General features: G+C 37.5%; 1 protein-coding gene across 1 annotated transcript; it reads right to left on the bottom strand.

The window, feature by feature from the left end:
- Positions 1–39: 39 nt before the first annotated feature.
- LOC122846502 (filamin-A-interacting protein 1-like) lies at positions 40–22,926 on the bottom strand. The gene is made up of 6 exons (XM_044143514.1): positions 22,751–22,926; positions 10,862–11,148; positions 10,352–10,525; positions 9,988–10,166; positions 1,107–3,912; positions 40–916 (listed from the first exon to the last, which is right to left on the bottom strand). The coding sequence occupies exons 2-6, from the start codon at positions 11,141–11,143 to the stop codon at positions 710–712; spliced, it is 3,648 nt and encodes a 1,215-aa protein (XP_043999449.1). The 5' UTR covers positions 11,144–11,148; positions 22,751–22,926; the 3' UTR covers positions 40–709.
- Positions 22,927–23,752: the final 826 nt, after the last annotated feature.

Below are 23,752 nucleotides of genomic sequence, written 5' to 3'. Positions count from 1 at the left end.
GAGCCGTAACGTACGTGACATCACCTGTTGTAGCTCGCAGCTTATTTTCAGCAGTTTTACTAGATTTCATTGCAAATCCAAATTTTGGGCTACCCGCACCGCGCCACTTGCTTCACAAATATGGAAATGATGCTGAGCGACAGTTTTATTGCCTTGGTGTTTTTTTAAATTGCCAACTATAAGGAGGATTCTACTTGATAAATCGACAGCTGCCATTGCCTTTTTTATTTAAAATTTGTCTGTGATTATAATTTGATATTTGTAATAATAGTAGTGATGATAATATTACACAGTTCTCTTGCATAATATTTATTAAAAATGCTTTTGTAAAAATATCTTTACAGCAAGAAAATTATAAACTCAAAATTATAAGCCAAAACACTCTTAAAAACTTAATTTACCAAAAACAATGTATAGTTTCTATAATGTGATCTTACAAAACATATATTTAAAAAAAAAACATTTGTGACAACCAGTAACAGCAAAATAACCTAGTTATGTAGCACTCACAGATATACCATTTATTTCCATATAAAGTCTTTCACATCTAAAAGACAGTAATTGATGAGAGATAAGTAAAAAAAAACAGTTAAGAAATATAAAACCATACTTTTTGCTCCGTTTTGCAGTTTTTACATGTGTTTTTTGTTGGAAAATTACAGATTTTTATCTGAGTGTCTTATCACCATAGACCGTACAATTTGCATTTTCACAATTTCCCTCCATTGTGTGATGCATTGCTATTCACAGCAGATTTTTTTACTTCAACCCTCATGGACTGACTTTCTGTCCGAGTCTCAACTTTCAGTCCACTTGAGATTCCTGCGGATCCCAGTGCAGTTTTTCCTGTCTTGAGGCTCTTGGACATTGGTATACGGGTAAGTCCTGTGCGAGGTGACTGGACATCATGGCCAATCTGTTTGGAAAGGTTAGAAATGATCAGGTAATAAAGTGTAAAGAAAGACTATAAATATTCAAGCACAAAAGAATTGTTTTGTTTTTTGTTTTTTTTTTAGAACCACAAAATAAACAAAGTCACAACATTTAAAGTATGAAAAAATTTAGCTACTAAATGCTAAAAACATCTATCTTAAACTTAAACATACCGTGCTTTGGATGGATCTTGAAGTCGTGGATGTCACATTGGATATTGTAATGCTGCTTGTCACTTTACTCTGCACATTCCTGGTAGCAGTTGTGGTGATCTGGCGAGGTGAACGCAAAACTGTCCCTGTTGACAAGGTCAGTTCTTTGCTTTCTGCTACATTAGCTACTGGTCTGACGACCATCTTTGGGGAGATACTGTTACCTAGATGAATATGAATCTTGTTTTCATCTGTAGAGGTGATGATGTTTGCATTGTTGTGGCCCTTTCTGATAGGAATTGGGACCATCTGCTTCTCAGGGGTAACCTTGAACACGGCCCGGCCCATGGTCATCTCCTGGGGTTCTGGGGAGGCAGATGTATCAGGCACTACAGCAGTGCTCACTGTCATAACCGAAACTGGGGAAAGGGGCCTTACTGAGGTAGAAGAAGAGTTCCGGATAGTTTCTGGAGATTTGGCCCTAGATATGGTTGTGATTGTGACTGGGGACTTGGCTCTTGCAGGGCCTTGAGATCCAGTAGGAGTCTTTCTCCGAGTGGTTGGCACAGAGTAGGTGGGAATGATAGTAATTCTGGATTTTGATTGAGATGGGTTAGGGCTAAGGGGAGCTGTATTTGGAAAAATTTGATCAGCGGTTGGACTGCTGATTTCCAGTGTGGCAGTATTGTTGTGGTGATCGGGTGTTACCCGAATGTGTAAAGGTTGCCCTTGGTTTTGAGGCATGGTCAATTTAGAAGAAACTGATTCTCCATTGATAATGAGAGGCTTTTCCACGTTGGGCTCTTGAGGAGTGTTGTCCTTTTTCCTCATCCAAGGAATCCAGGATTTTTTAATACTAAAATCACCACTAGATGAAGAGCATCGCTCAACCGTATTACCTTTTTCAGGCTTCTTCAGACATTTCTGTCGGATGTTATTCATCACGTGATTCTCTTCTTGAACAGACTTTCTGATAAACACAGCTGGTGTATCTTCCTCTCCTGATTCAATAGGTGATGGCTCTGTCTGCACTGCAGTAGATGTGATAGCCACATCCACTATTCTCCTTCCATTTAAGCTGGGTCGAAGTGCCCGGCTTTGGCGCTTAGTTAACTCTAGTTCTTTGGTGAGATGAAAAACCTCCATGCCCATGTTCTTGGCCTTCTCTTCCTCTTCTAAGAATCTTTGTTGTAATACAGAGAAGTCCACTTGTAACTGAGATAGCTGGTCTTCTTTGTGCATCAGTTCATGGATCTTCTCCTTGAGAGCTATCACATCAGCTTGTAGTTCTCTAGTTTTGACCTCCTCTCTTTTGCATCTCTGTCGGAGGTCTTCTTCTCTGCTTTCTTCTTCCCCCTTTTCAATAGCTTTGTTTCGTGCAATCTGATTCTTCATTTCTTCCACTTGCTGGGAAAGATAATTTGCTTTTTCTTGTTCAGTCATGAACCTCTTCTCTAAAATATCATACTGGTCCTCTGTCTTGATCAAGTCTCCCTCGACTACTTCCAGTTGTTTCAGACGATTTTTTAAACTCTCTATTTCAAATGTTAATTCTTTAACTTTGTTGTTCTCTTTCCCTTCAGGATCAGGGATTTTTCCTAGATCACACATAACTGAATTCCTCGAAGAAAGCTTTTCTTCTTGTTCAAGCATGTCTAGCCTCCTTTTCATTTGGGTTATCTTGAAAGTAAGATCCTCAGTTTGATCAGTTTGGCAAGCTAGCTTAGTACTGAGCTCCCCTTTCTCTTTAGTTAAAGTTTCAACTTTGGATTCCATCTCAGATTTTAATTTTAGAAACCTTTTGCTCTCTTCTATCAGTTTTTCAGTCACCTCCATCACCCGACCCTGCTCAAGTTTAACAACCTTGCTCAAATCCTCTCTTTTCTTTTCCTCTGATTTTACTTTTTCCACTAACGTCTTTCGTTCATCCATTAGTGCAGCTGTCAGGGATTTAAGCTTCCGCAGGTCATCCTTAAGTGTTAGTTCACACTTTTCCAATTTGAGTTCTGATGACTCAAGCTCCTTCATTCGAATTTTGAGAGCTACAACCTCATCTGAAAGCTCTTTGGTCAGGTCTTTCTCTCTTTCTAAAGCAGTTTGTATCTGTGCACACTCAGCTTTGCTAACATTGAATGCTTCCTCCAGTTTTTCCAAATCCATCATTCTGTTTTGAAGCCTCTCTACTTCCAACCTTAGGTCTTTGCTCTTACTATTCTCCTCTTCTAGTCTCTTTCTTAGCTCTTTACATTGATTCTCTGTTTTTGTTATCTCTTCATCCTTTCCTTCCATCTCATGCACTCTCTTTCGCAGATTTTCCAACTCAACAATCAGGTTAGAGCTGCCATACTCCCCTTTGCTGATGCTCTCCCTTAGCTCTTGCATGTCCTCATCAGATTTTCTCAAGGTCTTGTTGCTTTCCTCTAGCTCCTCCACTTTGTGTGTAAGCTCCAAAACTTTGACATTAAGCTGACGACTGTGGAGCTCCTGACTGGACAGCTTGGCACTCATCTCTTCATGTTGTTGGGTGATCCTACAAGACTTCTCTTTTAGCTCAGCCTCTAGGCTTTGCACTCTATGACCATCCTCCTGAGCACTCTCTTTGGCTTCATTAAGGGCATGGTCCCGCTGCTGGAGCTGCAGGCTGATCTCTTGAACCCGCTGGTTCTGTTGGTCCATTTGCTCAAGGTGCTGTTGCCGTTCATTGACCAACATCAATGCAAAGGACTTTAGCTTCACCAGCTCCTCTCGCACTTTGGCCAGACGCTTGGAGTGCTCCTTCTCCTTCCTTGCTTGATAGGCTTTTTCGTTCTCAAGCAACCTCTTCAGTCTACCAGAGAAAAAAACAACAATTTTGATATTTTAATAACTTTTAATGCTACATATATACAAAGGTAACTTTTTGTCATCTGTGACTATAACATGTTTCAATATGTCTGCATATAACATTTTATTTGTAATGCAGCATACACCCTGGAAATGTCTAATAAGGTACAACTCAAATCAAGTGAATCTACCATTAAGACAAATTATTTCTAAAGATAGGATTTCAACATGAAAGTTTGAGAATAAACAAATCTGCTCTACTGCCCCCATTCCTTAGTGCTGCTTACCTCCTGCTGATGGGATAGACACTCTGAACACAAACTGTGAGTGTAAGTTCTGCTAACAGCCCCCTCACCAAGCTGTGGTCTTTTCTCTCAGCTTCTTTCTATGCTGCTCATGCCCAGCTTTCATACCGGGCTAGCTCCAACAAAATGCATGCAAAGCAGTTGCATCTCCACTTCCAGGGAGATTCTAATACATTATTCAAAGTGAACAGTTTTTGCATTGCAAAATGAACCAAATTAGAACAGGCAATAACGCAACAAGGAAGACGAGGTATCTTTAGCAAACACTGAAAGTTAAACCTAACTTGTGCCAGCACTTCAGCACCCATTCAGAACTTACCAACTAAAGATGCTCTGCAAGCAAAAAAAAAAAAAAAGTTTGTTTGCAACCATCGTTATCATAGTGCTAAAAAAAATGCCACCATTTCCTGCTGATTTTGTTACTGTGACATTCCAATAATGTTCTCAGCAGTATAAAAAGAAAAAAAACTACAGCTAAGCTCCTCTGTAGAACCTGTAGTGAGGGGTGTAACCACATCTATAGATAGCGATGTGTGTGACAGCGTGTGCTGCTCTGCAATGAACACGGTACAGGGGGTGGATCTACTGTTTGCTTCATAGGAAGTGTTCAACAAAACTCCCCTCAGTTTTGCATGTTTTCCAAAAATTCTGCAATTATGAGGCCAATTCAGAAAGTTACACCATTAAACAGACTAATAGCATCATCATTTTGTCCATGTTTGGTGAACTCAAGTAGCATCTCAGTGTAGAAAAATGTTAGGAGATTGTTTGATAGAGTAGCACAGGAGGAAGAAGAGAATGTGTGCACTAGCTCTACTTCAGGGGAAAATTCAATAGCTTTCCTTGCAAAGTGTATGTGATGAGGAAACCAGATAAGCTGAATGCTTCCCTTGAGGTGAGGAACAAACTAGAAAAGTACAACCAATCACCTTAGGTAACACAATGCTTAGACTGTTGCCAGGCAGATTTATTTCTGGTCGTAATATTCATCTTGAGTTGCATCTTTGTGAATAAATGCAACTCAAAACTAAACTGAACTTTGAAGTGCATTTTTATCCTTAATAGTGCTTTTGTTCATACCCCTTAAACATGTCAACATTTTGTCACATTATGACCTCAAACATCAATAAATCTAACTGAGATTTTATTTAATAGACATACTTAAATGGTGCATAATTGCAAAGAGGAAAGAAAATGAGACAAGGTTTTCAGAAATGGTTCAAAAATAAAAATCCAACGAGTGCTGTGTATAAGGCCCCTTAATACTGATTTATAAATCAGCATTTAATTTCTGTATAAGAATGGCTTTTGGCCTCTGATGTTTGTTAGAGAAAATTGGTGGGAAAAAAGCAATGTGAAAACCAAGGAATACAGTAGACAGGTCAGGGAGAAAGTTGTTGAGAAGTTAAATCATAGTTAGATTGCGAAACAATATCCCAAGCTTTGAATATTTCAACGAGTAATGTTCAATTTATCATTTGAAAAAAAAAAAACCAGAAGGAGTGCAGCACACCTACTAAGACGTGACTGTCCACCTAATCTAATAAGTTGAGTAAGGAGATCAAAATTCAGAAAAGCAGTCAAGAGGCCCAAGGTAACATTGGAGGAGTTACAGAAATCCACAGTTCAGGTGGCATCATCTGTCACTGGGTTTAACTATCAGCTCTGCCCTCCAGTAACTTGTGTCTTACGTAAAAGTACCATGAATAGAATCATTATTGAAAGAAAGCCTTAACGTATTCAGTTCACCACAAGCCATTTAGCAAAAATGTGGTGGAAAAACTAACACTGCACATCACCCTGAACACAACATTCCCACAGTAGGACGTGGAGGTGGCAGTGTCAGGGTATAGGAATTGCTTCTTTTTTTCTTTTTTTTCTGTTTTTTTTTATCAGGGATAGGAAAGCTAGATATAGGGCAATCCTGGAAGACAACTTGGAAGTCTGGAAAAGGAGATGGATGTTTCACTTCTTGATGGAAATGGAAAGCACTTTCATCTCACTACTACAATGGAATGGTTTAGCTCAAAGTATATTTATGTGTTAGAATGACCTAGTCAAAGTCCAGAAATAAATCCACCTGAAACTTTTATTTGAGATTCAGTCAAATTGAGCCTGAGGTATTTTGCAAAGAATGGATACATTTTTAGTCTCTATAAAAAGTAAAGCTGAAAATGCCTTATATTTGTAAAGAGAGCAAAAATAAGTTATTACAAATTAACATTAACAATTTTTTTTTTTATATTTTAAAAGCCATTTATCCTTTTCTTTCCACTTGCACTTTATCACTAGGCAAAATAAGTTGAAGCTTTTGTTTCCAGTTAGAATTACCATCCCTGGCCACTGTGCAAGTTGCCATGTAGGTCTGTGTAGCTCATAAAATTCATACTTACATGGTGAGATGGGTTTTAAATTTAAGGAATCATCAGTCTAAATTTAGTGTGCTGGAAGAGGCTGAAGCAATGATGTCAGTGCTATCTGAGACTAATGGTCAGGTCATTAAAAGAACTGTAGTTTACTGTTGCTATGAAAGAATTACCTGCTATCAACACATTCTCACACCCGACTCGTCATATATTGACGAGTTGGGACGCCGTCTGACCATGCGTCACATATTGACGCGAAGGGTATACCCTTCGCGTCGGGACAAGGGTGAACAGAAAATGGATGGATGGAAGGATGGATAGATGGAAAATCTTAGACAACTGTGTGCGTGACACAAACAGCAAACACAGGTGTGATGCTGGCATGCATTGAAAAACATTCTTTTAAATCACGAAACATCATTTCATCTCATGTTCCCTGGGGAATTTGCTCAGAGGAACTGTTTACTTCTCTCCCAGCCCCCCCAAAAAGTTTAATACCGTAGTCATAATGACTTTGTCCAAAAGGAAAACTTTGGATATGAGGAGTAGCGTACTATACTGAAGCGGACTCTTGGAATTTGAACAATTTTTTGTTTAAGGATTATGAGGAGGTTAGGAAATGTTTTATTTCATTTGCTTGACCCTTAAACTCCCTTCAGTTGTAGCTGTCTCTTCTGTCAACCCACATACATTCCACCTTAAAGATGTTCACTTCCTGACACATAAATTGCTCTGTTGTCTGAAAAGGCATTAATGGCTTCCCAGAAACAGCTCCCTCTATGCCCAATCACTTCATTCCTCCAGATGCTTGGCACAAAACCACTAACCTTCTTTCTTCACTTTCAGATTTCTGGTGAGGAATATGTTGACAAGTGTGAGACCATGATGTTCTCTTGAGAGCAAAATGTCAAAACAGAAATAAATGATTGAAACATGTTCTTGTCTCAAACCTACTGAATCTGTTTTTCAAGCCCATCTTTTGACATAGGCTCAGATATGAACAACATTGAGGTTTGGGACTGCACTTTGGGATTTTTTCTCAAAACTGAATTGAAGAGAATTTTGACTTTGACTTTTGAGCTTTTGATGCTTAAGCTATAGAGAACATAGGAAAGACTTTTAATATCAGTCAAACAGGGCAAATCTGGATGGACAATTCTGATATTTCACATAAAAACATAAATTGAAAACATAAAATGACTAATTACAGTTTATTGATTAAAAACTGAAATATTTAATTATAATCCTTAAACAATTGAAATAATTACAGATTGATATATAATTTTACTGGATTAATTTATCTATTACTGAGAAATTCTTGGTCTGCTTCATTGAAACTATAGTTAATAATAGAAAACAGCTATAGTCCAGTTAATACAACAAGCAAAGCAATAGTAGAGGAGACTGTAACTCGGGACTAATCAATTCTATTTCTCCAGCCTCTTCACTTTGAGAATAACAGAAACCAATCTCAGTAAGAATGAGACCATTTTATCCAAAATCGCTTTGATACTTGAACAACAGTATAAAAACATATGAGTCAGCCAGTTTGGAATGCTGAATTTAACAATTATTGTATCTACATGACAGGTACGTTTAAAGTATTGTATTTTACAGTTTCTCCGTATGAATGTCACCCCCTGTTGGCCAACAGTAAGAATTTCAGAAACCTATTCTGGTCTTTGGAAACTATTTTCCTTTAGCAACATTTTCGTCAACAAAACAGTCTCAACCTAGATAGATTGCAAAGTTTTTGCTTGCTATTATAATATAACACATTTTATCAGGAACTTGCTGCTGTGCCTAGTTCCCATAGCCCCACCTATAATGTCAAGGATTATTTTCTAATTTACATGCACATAACACTGCTATACCTAAAGATAAAGTTGTGTATCTTTATTTCTAATCATTCTTTCTCTTTATTTGTAAAATATGTGGGTAACTTCGGATTTCAATTCAACTTAAACTGAAAGAATGTCAATTAGGTACAGATTTGTATACTTTATGAATTACACTTTTCCAGTATATTTAAATAACTGTAAACTTTTATTTATTTTTTTTATCACTAGTCCTGTGTTCTCATTCTGCATTTCCAGCTTTCCAATAACTTTTTTTTCTATGAGTTTTGGCTCCTGATCCATTTCTATCTTTATGTGATAAAGTGTTGACATTATCCACACGTGTGTGTCAAGCATCACGAAAAATTTCCTCAATATCATTTATTGCAGGATTAATTTTGCCTGAAATGGGAACTGCTTAGCTTCTGTCTATATTTTCCCCTTTCTCAAACAAGAGATTGTCCAAAGTGCTACAAATGGATTATTTGACTATTATTCTTTCACTTCTCTCATGCCTACATCTGAATTCTATCTATAAGCAACCTAGTTGTAACAATGGCTGCATAGCAAAACTCTTATTAACCTCTAAACATAGTTACAATGTCTCCATCTCTCAAAGTGGGAAAGTAAACAATAGTCTCTGATTGAGATTTTAAACAACAAAACCGAGCTTTCGTCTTCAAGTTGTTTTAATTAGAAGGGCTTCAGTTCACAAGTAGACTATCAAATAGTTAGTTTGAGCTCAGTTAAACCTTAATATGAATGTGATAAAACACCCTTATTTGCAAGTTCTTTCCCCAGTCAACTCCTCATCAATTTCGACCCTTTCCAGGAGGCCTGGTCCTGAACTTGGTAAGGATGTCACCTTTTATTAATTCTCTTATCTGTTCATCTTCTCCCTGCATCCACTTTCTCATCTTCTTTGTTAAGAAGATGAGTAATCCTCAGAGAGGATTACTCATCCTTTCTGAGGATGAGTAATCTCATCCTCTCTGAAGCCACACATTTCAGCTTGGCGAAGACATCTTTCACACTTTCTCAGATGTTCTGGTCAGTTGAGGTGTATGACCATATCAGTTGTGCCAAACTTATTTTTAGAATGTAAATGAGGCATTGCACTCTCAATTTTTCAGACCTAGGAATACTGTTGTTGTTTTGTTTTTTTAACCAACCTTTGATTTGAAATTCACTTCAACTTTATCCGTGACCTGACCTGTCTGAGTCAATCACAGAACAGCTGCAATTATATAGAGATTGAATTAGACATGGGTGAAGCCTTGAAGAATTCATTTGGTTTTGATTTAGAGACTTTTTTGAGGGTCGCAGAAAGGAGGGCTGAAATGCATATGCATGTCACATTTCTTCAATTTTGTTTTGAAATATGCAAAAACCATGTTTGTTATCCTTCTACTGCACTACTTTGTGATGGTCCATCAGATTAAACTTCTGATAAAATACAATGACTTTTTAAAAATAAATTCAATGAAGCTTTTCATTTCGTTTAAACCATCCAATGTCGACCTCAGCTGTCTCAGTCATAGTACGCAGTTGTTTCCCCTCTGCCCCCCACCTTTCTCTTTCCTGCTCCAGGAGGTTTGTGAAGTCATCGCTCTTGTTCATGTAGTCAACATGTTTGTGTTTCTCGATTTCGAGCTCATGGACGGTGCGGCGGTGACATTTTTCAGCCAGCAGCAGTTGACCCAGCATCCGCCGGTATGTGTCCTTGTGCTTCTCCTGCAGACGTTTCAGCTGAGACATGAACACAAAGCAGGACATGAGAGAACAGTTATTAGTTTTAAATCAGGAGAAAACTGATATTTGTTTAAATTTACTCTTAAATCAAAAAGTTTTGTCAGGTTCTTTTTCAGCAGAGTTTTAGAAGAGTGAGAAATGCAAAATACAGGTTTAATGAAATATAAAGGAATCATTCCAACCTCAACCATTGGCTTTTGGTAGACACTATGATTATCCGGCTTTGTGCCGGTGATGAAGCTGTCCCTCTGTAGTGCTTTGAGAGCTGAGGAAGGTACGGCACATCCGTACTGTGACTCAAGGGTTTCTGGACTAGTTTGTTGGGATTTTAGCATGCAGATTACATCTTCCCTGGCCTGAAAACAAATAGATACAGACATAATATTATCTTTCATTTCAATCTATGCAATGAAATACATTTAAACACTTGCATTTTTTCTCAAAATAAGTCTGAAACAGGGCATATTTTCAAGAGCATACCTTTTATCTGTGGTTTCTTTATAGGCATTTTAAACTGCCATTTTCAACCACAAGATAGAGCTATTGTGCTAAAATTGGAGTGCAATCATCTAAAATGAATGCTTTCAACTACAGTGACATTTCCAGGTATATTGTTTGCTGCCAGCTTTGTAAAGTTCTCAGATTGCACTCCAGCTCAGATACACAATGAGAAAAACAAAGAGATGTCCTACCTGAACTTCACCCTCCATGATTCCCAGCAGTTTCAGCAGATCCTGTTTGGACAGATCTGTGATGATTCCTGTTTTGTCTCCAGTCTCTGTGGAATCCAACAGCAGCTTCTCTTTATCAGAGATCACTTCAACCTCGTCCTCACCTTCCTTCTGCTGAACTTTGGCCTTCAGGGTCTTCACAGGCAGACCGACGTCCTTTTCCTCATTGATGTCATGATCACCTGGTGGAACACCAAGGACTCCATCGTTTTGGCTTTCCACCCCATTGCTTTTGGACCTCATCTTCCCTGGATTGATCATAGAAGAAGAAGAGGAAATTTTGTTGAAAGAACATATTTACCTTATTATTCCCACATATTTATTTGTTTCTAAAACTTTCTTTCCTTTTCATGCTTTTTGTATTTTGTTTTTTTGACTTCAGATCATTTCATATAAACACATTACCTTAAAGTTTTCACATTTAGTTATGTTTAAACATAAACTTTAATGTTCTCTGTTAATTCTAAAGAAAATAAATTCTATTACATGATGACGCCTTTGCCCTGTTTCACCATGAGAATAACGTGTCAGTCTTCTACCAAGTAGTATTTTAGTTTAGGCCAGAAGGTTTTATTTGGGTTTCATTTTACTTTCACAACCATTACCAAGATTTCTCGCGGCTTTCTTTCAGCAGTAACTTTCTTCTTACCACAGTCTACAAACATAAACCTTTGTAGAGTGTGAATCTCTGCAGCTTATTCTGAGTTCTCTTAGCTACTTACTTGGTTAATGCTGCCCTATCAATTTAGATATATGGCCATATCTTGGTAGGTTCAAAGTTTTCCCTTACTCTTTCTGTTTTCAGAAGACGGACTAAACGGATCTCTGTGAGATAGCCCAGGATTAGGATCTTATTTTATAAGCCATCCCTCTGACCTCACCACAGTATCCTTTGGTGTAGGTCTGTCTCTAATTTGATCACTAAGGTTTTCTAGCAAACCCAGAAAACCCTTGCACAATGGCTGCATTTATACTGCAACACAAAATTAGGCTCTCTTTACTAATTAGGTCAGATGGTTGCACTGGATTTTATTTTAGAATAATCAATGTAAATGAGGATGAATATATATTGTATGCACACAGAATTTATACAGAAAATTGTGTACAACAACAACAAAAACTATTATAACATAAACAGAAGAAAAGGTTGGGTGCCAACAAACTGTTCCTTGAAGTAACATGCATTTTTTTAATTAAAGTAGATATAATTCAGTAAGTGTAGCTACTTTCTACCTACCTCTGAACATTATAAAATGTGAAAAGGTAAATCTGAGTCAGTTGTCCTCATTTTATTGCATTGTCACAATTTACAGAGAGCTTTATGACTTTGGCCTTAATTAACTTCCTCACAAAAACGCCCTATTTGCAGTCTGGTTGACCTACTTTTAATCTAATGACAAACACATTTACTTAGATGCAAACATAATGTAAATATCAGATAGAATCTTTGTTCTATCTCTGGAATAAAGATTTGTTTGTGTGTTGTTGGTGTCCAGTCAGTGTGTAACTGTTTTCTTCATGCATCAAATCAGCTCACAAGGTTTGTGTTTCTCATGTTGGGTGTTTTTAATCTGGAAGTGATTCTGTGATGCTCATGAGTCCTATTTGCTGACAGGAAAACTTTTTGTCTGAATTTTGAGAGTAAATCAAGTAACATGATAAATAAATTTACCTAGTCTCTTGTCTCAGTTCACAGCCGGTTGGTGTTTTGCTACTGTTGAAACCAGACACTTCCCTACACCATTTCCACTTCAGTGTGCCTCTTGTCTGCCTCAGCACCATGAGGAAAAGAACCTTTTCTTACTCTGCTCCCCAACTCTGGAACGCTTTTCCCCCTGACTCCCATACTATTGACTCTCGTTCAAGTTAGCCCTTTCACTTTAATTGAGTAGTTATTTTGTTTTTCATGCTGTCTGACCTGAAATCAGAAAAAAAAACTTTTGCCAGTTTAGGTCAGTTAGCAGTACTAAAGTTTTTTCCATTTGCTAAATGCCAGAATAATGAGAAATTTTAAAGGGAATTTTTATTTCTTTCTTCATAGTCAAAAACTTAAATATGCTTCATTAGTATTTGGTACCATTATCCTTAAATTGTATGACTTAGGCCAAAACTTTTGGGGTTCCTTCCACCCTGCTTCAGCCAGCATCTTCACCAGCTTCTTTGCTTTTGTTCTTGGTTAAATATGCACACTTTGGACCAAAGCATGTTCATCTCTTGGATACAGAATCTGTTTCCTTCCTGAAGATGACTGGACATTGCCATCTTGTTTGCACCTGCATATAATTGTTTGTACAACTGAACGAGGCAACTTGAGGCCACTGAACATTGCACCCAAGAATGAACCCAATTAATGATTTCAATTGACTTTCACATGATGTTAAGGACACAGTGTGTTTCAGGTATGCCTAAATTACATCCAAAGGTGTGTCTTTAATTAACTCAGATGTTATCCATAAACCTATCAGAAGCTTCCAAAGATATGACATTAAAAGAGTGGAATTGAGTGATATTAGTGTATTTAAATTTTTGGCTTTGAGCAAAGTTGCAAAATTTGCTACAGAAAATCTCTCTTTCAATGCTCTGCATTTAACAAATAGAAATAAAATATCTAATCTTAATTGATTTAAAAGGGAAAAGTGTATTCTAATTTCACATCACTTAGTAGAAAAATTGTTTTTGTGTCTTTTTATTTAGTGTATGTAAACCTCTGGTTTCTACTGTAGATATGCCTTTTATATTCTGTCAGTTTTAAAATCTTATATAAATCTACTTCAACAGCTGAATTCCTTGGCATCCAAATTTGATGAAATACCACCCTAAATTTTGGAAGGGGCAAGTAACCTCCCACTGCAAAGAGTGTAAAGGAAAACATCCTCAAATATGGACTTAAAGTGTTAGCTCAGAATTCTTGTCAAGAAATGTTGTTAAAAGTGGTTAATATTTTACCTGTAATAGATAACTTACATTATGTATTATAAATACAGATAACCTGACTTAGTTTTGTATTAGACAGCTACTATATCCAGAAACATTTGCAATGCTATGGTTCTCAGTACAAGTTCACAAAACAAGATAATTGGTGGCTGCTGTCTACCTTTATTTTATGTGTATATAATCATCTGCTTCTATGTAAATAACCATCTAATTCAAATATGGTTACAGTTTAAAGATTTCTAAAATAACATTTGTGTAAATCTCTGTGACATTATGAGATTGAAGTTGTTTTTAAGTTAATATAAGTCTAGTTTGGCCTTGTTCCTGAATAGCTATCAGCTTCAACCAGTGGGACCAGCTTATCTCTATTTATATTAAATAAAGACAAGGGGAAACATATCCACTCAGGTGAGATATTAAATGTTAATAATTACTTACAACAGCTCATTCAGGAGACATATTAACTGTTTATAATTATTTACTACATCTCACTTCAAGGATCCTCAGCTGCCCCTTAAAGTGAGCATATTTGAATGACAAGAACATGTGCTCACTCTTTAAAAGTAATTTTACATTTGGCACCTACTGATAATTGCTAGTCCACCACAGCACCCTGCCTTTGCCATCAAAATTTCAACAAGTTTATGTAAAGTCAGGAATTTTCCCAAAAGACCATGCATAACATTTTGGCCAGCCTCTTCCACTGGTTGAAATGTCAGGCAAACTTTAAAGCATTCTAAAAACTATGAGAATAAACTGAAGAGGAAGTAGACTCCTTACTTACAATCTCAAAGAGATTAAAGGGGAGTTTTTCCACTACTTTTTAGTTAATCAAGGGAAATGATTATCTTTCTGTGTGAAAGTGGTCAAGGAAGTTAAGAAAGCAGTGAAGTTTAATGATGCTTGAAGCACAATTCTTCTAATTTCACCTCTTCTCAGTAAGTGTAACCCATGCACAAGACTTGAAAGGATGCTTTGCAACATTGCTTATGTCCTTTACTTCAAACTGTAAAAAAGAGGGAAACGTACACCCTAACTCCTCAATTACTGTCTTTATGTCAGTCCTGGAAGGTTAGTAGGTTCACAGTGCCTTCAAGAAGATTTGGCTCATAGCTTGAGATTAATTTCAGTCTCATATTCCTAACTATAACTATCAGTTTCAGCTACAGACTAGTTTGCATCGCTTCAAAGGTTGTAGCACACCAGTGCGTAAAAGGTGTTGGTAGCAGCATTTATGTCATACCAGGGAGTTTGAATCATTCCCAGATAGAGCAGGGTATTAAAATGCTCATGTGTAATCAAATGGGGAAACGTGTGTTGTAATGTCACCCATTTGGGCAAAGTGCCCGAGCACAAGCAGCAAAATTCCTGATGCAGGCTTGGAAACTGGATGATTTATTTTTAGTTTGTGGAATAAAGCCAAAAATATGCAGAAGAACTACTGTAACAGGCCGTCTCACTTTGCAGGGTCACTCATTCAGCAAAGCAAGCAGGGCAATGAGTTGATTATAACTGAGAGCTATAACAGTAAAAGTTAATGTTCAATCCTGTGTATAATAAAACTTCAAAGAACAAATAAATGGAACGTTTATCACACAGGCTGTTCATGCAAGACATTTTTAACTCATTCATTGTCCAACAAATCATTGAGATCAATATCCCTCAACAGTCTGATCTGTCTTGATTGGTCATTGCATTCATGAAGCATAGGGATTTCTATGCCTCATACTGCCTGCATTCCAGTCTGGCATGCCAACTCCCAGTTGTCTTTGTAGATTATAAAGCAGAGCCTCTAGAGTCCAGTCCAACCCACCAACAACACAAATTCATGGTATCTAAATCCTCGCCACAACTGACTAGCTAGCAACTAATGCAACTTTAGTTTGAAAGAAGTTCCTAAAATCCATCAAAAGACTACGATCAAGCCCTGAGTATAAATTCAAAATGAAACCCAGATCTATAATGAGGTTGGTCCCAAGTTCAGCTGTCACATACGAGTATTTTTATATATGCGGCCCGCCAAAGCACGTGCCTAAAATCCAAGGCTTACAAAAGGGAGGCTCGCTAACATTTGCCTAAAATAATTTGTTTGCTCCTAATTTTGGTTTACTTTTAAACTTGTTAGAGCATAATTTGATAACCATGTCACGACTTTATTCTGTGCCAGTTACAGTCGAAACCAGAAGTTTATGTACACTGATTAAATCGGCATACCTTTCTTATTTACTGTCTGAAATTAAATCAGACTAAATTCATCTTGTTTCAGGTCAGTTAAAATAACTATACAGTACGGTAATTGCTATTAAACATCAAAAGTCAACTGATTTTGAAAGTCAGAAAATTCTTCACCATCTCCAACACTAAAGTCCAAACCTTGAACAAGTTACCAGTAACAGGACGAAACAGAGCAAATCCAAGGCAAATGATTGGGGAATTACAAACTCATACCTAAGGGTTACTTAGAGCTACCAGTTAACCTAACAGTCATGTTGTTGGCCCATGGGGGAAACCACAGTACCCTTTATATCAGAATAGACTGGAAAATACCTTAAACTCTGATCACTGTATTTCTAACTGAAATCTGAAATGTTGCAGAGCAGCATCTTCAGCTTGCAGATGGGTACTATTTAAAGACGACAAGCAGAAAAAAAAGTCAGGGTGAAGCCAAATAAATTTTCTAGTGTTGAAAGACAAGAAAAGCAGCTGAAAGAATGTAACATTAAGAATAAAAATAATATTTTTATTAGTTGATGTTGTTTGGTTGGATCCGAACCACAATCATATCAAACAAGAAAAAGAATGAGATTTCCAAGTGAGTGCGTGACAATGTGGCCCATTTAAATGTTCTATACTGAGAACAAGAAAAACACACCAATCTGCCAACATGTCGGAATTTCAATCAAAATTTTGGCTTTGGGTGAGAAAGAAAACTCCAAGTCAATCCACCTGAAAATCAAGCGCATGCAAGGATGAAGCCTGTTCTTACAGCTTGGTGGTCATCTGCTTTGCCAAAACTTCCAGCAACCTCATGGGGCCTGGATTTAACTGTGGAAAACTGCATATTTTTACTTTACTTAAACTGAACTGTCAAAGAAACTCAAAGGTGAAAACTCAAACCATTACAGCTTTTCTTACTGTAACCATGACTTCTATTAATAGCTCACTGCTATAATAACTCAAACTAACGCTGACATGACATGCTGCAGCAAAATGTCAGCTCTGGTGGTGGGTTTCATCTTGTAGTAATTTACTCATGTCACTGATCTGCTTACTAGAGGAAGCTGTAGCTTCAGCAGTTATTATTTCCCTAATGAGCAAAGCAAGACTTATGTTTAAATTCTAGGCTTTGTTGTTAATAAGTCCCAGTTTGTGTTTCTGTTTTACTGTGGGTTTCCCTCACAACAGATTGTATGCTATATATGCGCATTCTAAATGTCAATGTCAAAATGACTTATGTTTGTTGTTTGAAATAGTTGACCAATAGAAGGGTAATGATTATGTACCCGGCTGAAATTTTACTTTAGGGGTTTAAAGTGGCTCTGTGCTAAGCTGGCTGTAAATCCCAACAGTGGAGAATAAAAACAGTAAAAATAGCATTCAGCATTCAGGTTGGATGCTGCCATTTCTGCTCCAGCTTTGATCAGCATTTTTACTTTGATGCCCATGAGCATCACCAATCTCATTTCTCCAGACTTTATATTAACAATGCAATATTCATGCAAGTCTCATGTTTTCTCTTCTGGCTCAGCCTGTGAGAAAAGAAAATTGCGGTTACACCAGAAATAATCTTCTCACCTGATGAAGTTTATTCTCAAAATCCAAATCCTGGTTGTTTACTCCCTCCTCAAGCACCAGTTTATAAACTATGTTCTGTACTCATCCCTCAGATCTGGGTCATTCATTATCTAAAATCCAAGATTTTGATTGTTTTAGCACGTTCATGGTTTTGGAAGAATTATAAATAGAAACAGCAATGCAACTTATTGACTTATTTAAATTTTGGTGTTCTTGTGACAATGACAATAAAGATTTATCTATCTATGAGTCAAACTCATCACGGGGTCAGGCATTTGTTCTAAAACTGAGCTACATGTCAGGTCTTAAAGTGTTATTCATGTACAGTGCCAGTCAAAATCACATTAATATTGAGATGTAATTAAGCATTTGAATTATTGTTTCCCTGTGTAAACCCATAATAAAACATGTTGCTTAAATAAATGAAAAGGTTAGGAGCACATGTAAATTTCTCTTTCAGACTCAATTTTAAAATCGCTCATGCAGGCTCCAATATGGAATTGTGCCATACTCTTTCTTTTTTCAGATGATTAATATGTGGCTGCAATATAGCTGTATCAGCTATATTGCCATATAGCTCAATCATCCTCTTTGATTTTCAAAATATATTAAGGGTTGTTGTTGCAGCCTAAAAAAGAGACAAGGTTGAAAGGGTATGAATATTTCACTCATGGGACTGTATTGGGCAGGTGTGATGTTGATAACAATTCAGATATTTTAGAATTAAACATTAAAAACGTCCAGAATAATACACAGTATTAAAGATACAACATAAACACTCCCTGCTATTAGTACCTTGAAATTAAAGAGAAAATATAATTTTAGAGTACACAAAAAAATGATGAACTTAGTTTCTACAATAATCCCAACCAATGATGAGTTGAAATAATTCAACTTAATTGTGCCTTTAGAGGTCAGAAATTCTCACTTCAAATGAAACATTTTTTTTGTTTTGTTTGTCTATTGCTTACCTCACAGTATTTTGTCTGGAAGGGTTGGAATGATGATTTAACAGTTGGTTAACCACCACCCCACATCTCCAAACCACAGCCAATCAAAGTTTTGAAAGTGTCAATTTGTACTATTTTATGCTATTTATTGCTTTTTCACAGCATTTCCAAATTGCTGCACTGCTTCCAGCTGGATCAATATAAGATAAAATAGTAAGCAGTGAAGGATAGGGAAAAAAACATTTAGTGCAATAATTATTAGAGACCTATTATTCTTTTCTGAATGATTACGTGTAACATTATTGGGAAAGGTGAAACTACCATTAGTTCAGTCAGTCAGTCATGATTGACTCATTTCCTGCCAGCACAACAAAAATGCTTCTGAAAGGCTAGATGGGAGAAATATGGAAACAATTTTCTCCATTTGGTGGAAGTTTAAGTGATCAAATAAAGCAACATGAAACATGACATGTTGTGTTCTCTGTGTTGTAATGTGCTGATAGAAAGGCAGGAACATTTTACAGCATACACAAGACATACACAAGCAGCCACCATTCATCCATTGTTTCTTTGTTTGTTTGTTTTTTTGTTTCTAAGGAGACAGAGCCTATAATAGGGACCATATTTTCTTTTTTCGGATATGATGCCCATTTGGGAATTAACTATGATAGATTACATCCCCAATGAAACCAGAATTACACTAAATGTTATTGTCTAAGGATTGTAAAGCCATATTTTCATGTCACAATGAGTAAATTGTGTGTTTTGAAAGCAGTCATGAAGTGTCTCATTGACAAGTAAACTGTAAAATAATCCTTGGAAGCAAGAAATATAAAGGTGTAAAACATCTCAAAAAGCAACATATCATGCACTAACACCCATCTGTCTAGAAATGGTTATAAACTAGTTTGTAAGGCATTCAGAGTGCAGTGAAGCACAGTGGGTGCCATTATTCGTAATGGACAAAGCAGTGGGGAACCTAGAAGTGCCAGACCTGCCAAAATCACGCTACAAATTACTCATCCAGGAGGTCACAAAAAGACCCAGAGCAGCAACTAAAGGACTTTAAGGCCTTTTTGTGGCTCAGTTTCCAGTGGTGATGATTTAACAACAAGAAAGGCACTGAGCTAAAATATCACCCAAGAAAAGTTCCAACAAGACCCTTACTGATTACAAAAAAAAAAAAAAAAAAAACCCAAAAAATGCTCCTCTTTACATTTGCCAAAACAAACATCGCAAAGATCTTTAAGACCTTTGGGAATACATTCTCTTTACTGAGGAGAAAGAAGTGGAAAAGTGTGTGTTCTGTTAAAACGAACACAGCATGTCATGAAAAGAACATCATTCTAACAGTCAATGGTAGTGAGATGATATGCGGATGGGACGATAGCACCAAGAGTGACATTACCATTTATTTGGCTTAGGGTGCCATTACCACTTAGAACCATGTTGACCTGGATTATGTTTGTGTTTTTACGAATCATCATTTGAAAACTGCACTTTGTATTTTCTTAGGTTTCTGATGTTAACATTACTTTGACAAACTTAACTATTTAAGGTTAACATGAAAAAAAGAGAAACAAAAATCTGCAAGGGGGCAAACACTTGCAGAATGATTCTGCAACACTGAACATAGCCATTCGAAACTATATGTTTTTCAGGAAGAGCATTACAGATCGCAAACAGTTTAAAAGACTGTCTTTAGAGAAGACATAGATAATAGATAAATTTGGAGGGTCTTAGAGAATATTTGCAACACCAAATGCTTTACTTTACATCACATGGTCTTGGGAAGATCTTGGGTTGCTATGAAGTTTCAGGAACTTATTTTTAACCATGGCAAGCATGATTTATGAGTGCCACTGTTCTGCGAAACCTCCAAATGTGTCCAAACTGTATGTTTGGAATTTAAAGACTAGAGGCTCTTATATGACGAGAGCTGCGCATGTGTCGCCAACAGCTGCTGGTGAGGCCCTTCAGAAATATAGGGAGGACCCCCACCACTGACAGCAGCGAGCTCCTCCTCCTATACCTCTGAAGAACACAAACCCTCATAAAGCACAAAGCACCCAAATATCCGCATGAGGAGGCAAAAAAGAACCCCAAAAAAACTGAGAGCATGAAAGTGATAAAGAGTACATGCAAAGAAGATATAAAGTTGCTTACAGTGAGCTGTGGCTGTGAATGGATGGTGCAAAGCAAATGTCACTGCTAAACTATGCCACCTTACAAGTAAAAGCCCAGGTGACTCACAGGTATTGTAATGCTGTGAGGTAAGCCAGTGATACTTTTATTGGCCCTAAAATCAATAGGTTCTGGCAAACTTCCAAGCTTTAATCCAGGTTGGTTTCAGTTCAAACAAAGTTCACATTATTGACTTACAGTAAGACTGATTCATTTTCAACCTGGGCCTGATAAGCGTCCAGTAAACATTCACAAATCTGTCTTTTGAGACATCCATTTAGCTGATTGAACTTCACAAACTCTGCTCTAGTAAAGCTTAGACAAGCACAAAAATGTTAATAAGCAAATATGGCCGCACCATCTCTCTCTGTTTTGAGTTATTGCTTGTTATACCACTGAGTGCTCTGCGGCCATGTAAGCTGCAGAGGGTGGGAGCCACCCTTGCAGCCTCCTGTCTTGCTGAACTTGACATTTTCTTTTCAGCTTACTGAGACGAGGTGATGTAACTGCTTGACAAACTGCGACTCCCAGGAGCCATGCATCTCTTCTGAGACGAGGATGACTTCATGCGGATGAAATGGAATTCGTTTTGGCGTCACTACAACCCCCGAAAATATTCAGGATGAAAGATGTCCTCCTTCTGCAGCTCGTCAAGGCCTTACAGTGCCTTTTCAAAGTATTCAGTTCCCTTGATCTTTTCCATATTTTGTGACTTTGCAAGCACAAACCTCAATGTGTTTTAGTTGAACTTCACAGGATGGATCAGCACAAAGGAGTACATAATTGTATGGTGGAAAGAAACTAAAGCATAATTTTCACGTTTTCTTTCCAAATTAAATGTTTACTTTCATCAATTCTGACCAGCTTCATTGTCCCTGCTTGGGAGAAGCATCCCTACTGCAAATTGCTTCCACCACGTTTCATTATTAGTATGATTCTCTCAAATTATCAGTATTTGCACGTTTGTTCTACATTCTGAACCTTGGATGCATGGGAGATTGTTTTAAATATAACCCTAATACCACATATTAACTCCTGATCTGTACATCTACGGTGTTCCTAAGTTTTTATGATACTGTTTATCCACTAATGATCTCCTACAAATGACTGAGGCCTTCACTGAGATTAAATTACACACAGGTGAACTCTGAATGCAATAAGTTGCAATTGCTTTTATTCCGGAGTATCGGAGTAAAGGGAGCTGAATGCAATTGCAGAACCTTTTCAAATTTCTTAACTCAGATAAAATCATCAATTATTTGTCTTCCATTTCACAAGTAAGCATTACTTTCTTAGGGTTTGTCTCAGTTCCAGTAAAAACTGCACTGCAGTTTGTAATGTGACAAAACAGTTGTCTAAGCTTCAGAGATGCTGTTTGTTATTCAGTTTGCTTCATGGTCCTGCAGAGGTGTCAGCAGCTGTGGGGGCGGGTTGAGGTGCAAAGGTCGCATGCATGTACAAGTGCATATCATTCCCAAACATGATGTAGCATACACTCAACTAAGCACCAGCACTTTCTCTGGTGGAGTTATGGGCTTCTCCTCCCACGTGTGAATCAGAAAATTCTTTGCACTAAATGGTCTTATTCATGTAGTCATGTGCAAATCATTCAGAAATGTTTCAGTCATGACTTTTCTATGTTCTCTTAATACCAACGCAGAAGTTATAATAAAAAAACCAGCAGTCACTTGTCTTCTTATGGAGATTATTGCAAATTAATTCAAAATGCTGGAATACATATATTACTTGAATGGATAATTACTACGATGAATTAATCATGTGGTTTGTGAATAGATGATCATTCATTTGTTGTTGAAGAGTTTCTATCACAGCTCAGATTAAGTTTCTTTTGATTAGATTTATTGGCTTTGTAAAACTGACACCAGCCAGCACTTTAGAATGAGGGATTAATACAGAATTGTTTCATTGACCTACTGCAGAAACTCAAAACATTTAGTTTCATAATGAAAATAAGAAGATAGCCTACCTGATGTTGTTGTATCCCCTGGTTTGAGTTATCCTTTTTTTAAAAAAAATTGCACTTATATCCCTTTTGTCAAGTTTTTTACATATAGATTCTCCTACAGCTTGTCACCAAGATCCATCACAACCGACACGATCCAGTTCTCTTTCTGTTCTTCTTCAGGTCATGAAGGGAATGGCAGAGAGCAATAACAGAGCACTGTAACTTCCCTCTTACCCTCCCCTCCCTCTGTCACTCCCACAGCCTGCCCAGTTCTGCCTCACACTAAGGCGAACATCTTTTTTTTTTTTTTTTGTAACTCCCCTCCCTTTCCCCTTGAGAAGCCAGCTGATGGGTGTGTGAATGTAAAAAACAGGAGGGGGATCTGTGAGGGATGTTACACTCAGCTGTTGCTCTGTGAGAAGAGGCAGAGGTGCTGTGTGATGTTGTTTGTCATGGAGCCAGATCTTTTTACTCCAACGTCCCTCTCTTGTCTTTGTGATTAGACTCCGAGAAGCCGACTCTATATTTAACTTATCCTCTTTGGGTGCTGTTAGCAGCTGAGGATGGCTGAATGCTGTATGTTTTTGACCTGTTAACTTGCTCCCCCGCTGACCCTTAGTGACAGCTGAACCAAGCATCGAGGTTCTGTCATCCTGGGAAAGTCCAGTGACAGCAAGAGCCACCCGAGCTCTTGCTGTGCTGCAAAGAACTGCCAGCTGCTGACTTGGGAGGGCTGAGTGTGGTAGAACTCTGTAAGGATTTGGCAGCTTTTTTGGTGCTGCCTGCTGAAAACAATCTAATTTTGACCAGCTGTGGCTGGGGTACAGTAACTGTGTTTTGCCTCAACGGGAACAGTTAGCTTTGTTTGCTCCCTGACCAGTCTTGCATAAACACACCAAATCTTGCTTCATCTACCTATTTATTTGCGGCTTGACCTTCTTTGCAGCTCCACAGTGTATTTAGCAGATCTTGCAATCATTTAAAAAGCAACAACTGGTTTTTCAAGTTAAATTGACCTTTGAA

This window comes from Gambusia affinis, linkage group LG16 (assembly GCF_019740435.1).
Source record: "Gambusia affinis linkage group LG16, SWU_Gaff_1.0, whole genome shotgun sequence".
NCBI lineage: Eukaryota > Metazoa > Chordata > Actinopteri > Cyprinodontiformes > Poeciliidae > Gambusia > Gambusia affinis.
This window is presented reverse-complemented; position numbering and strand designations above follow the sequence as displayed.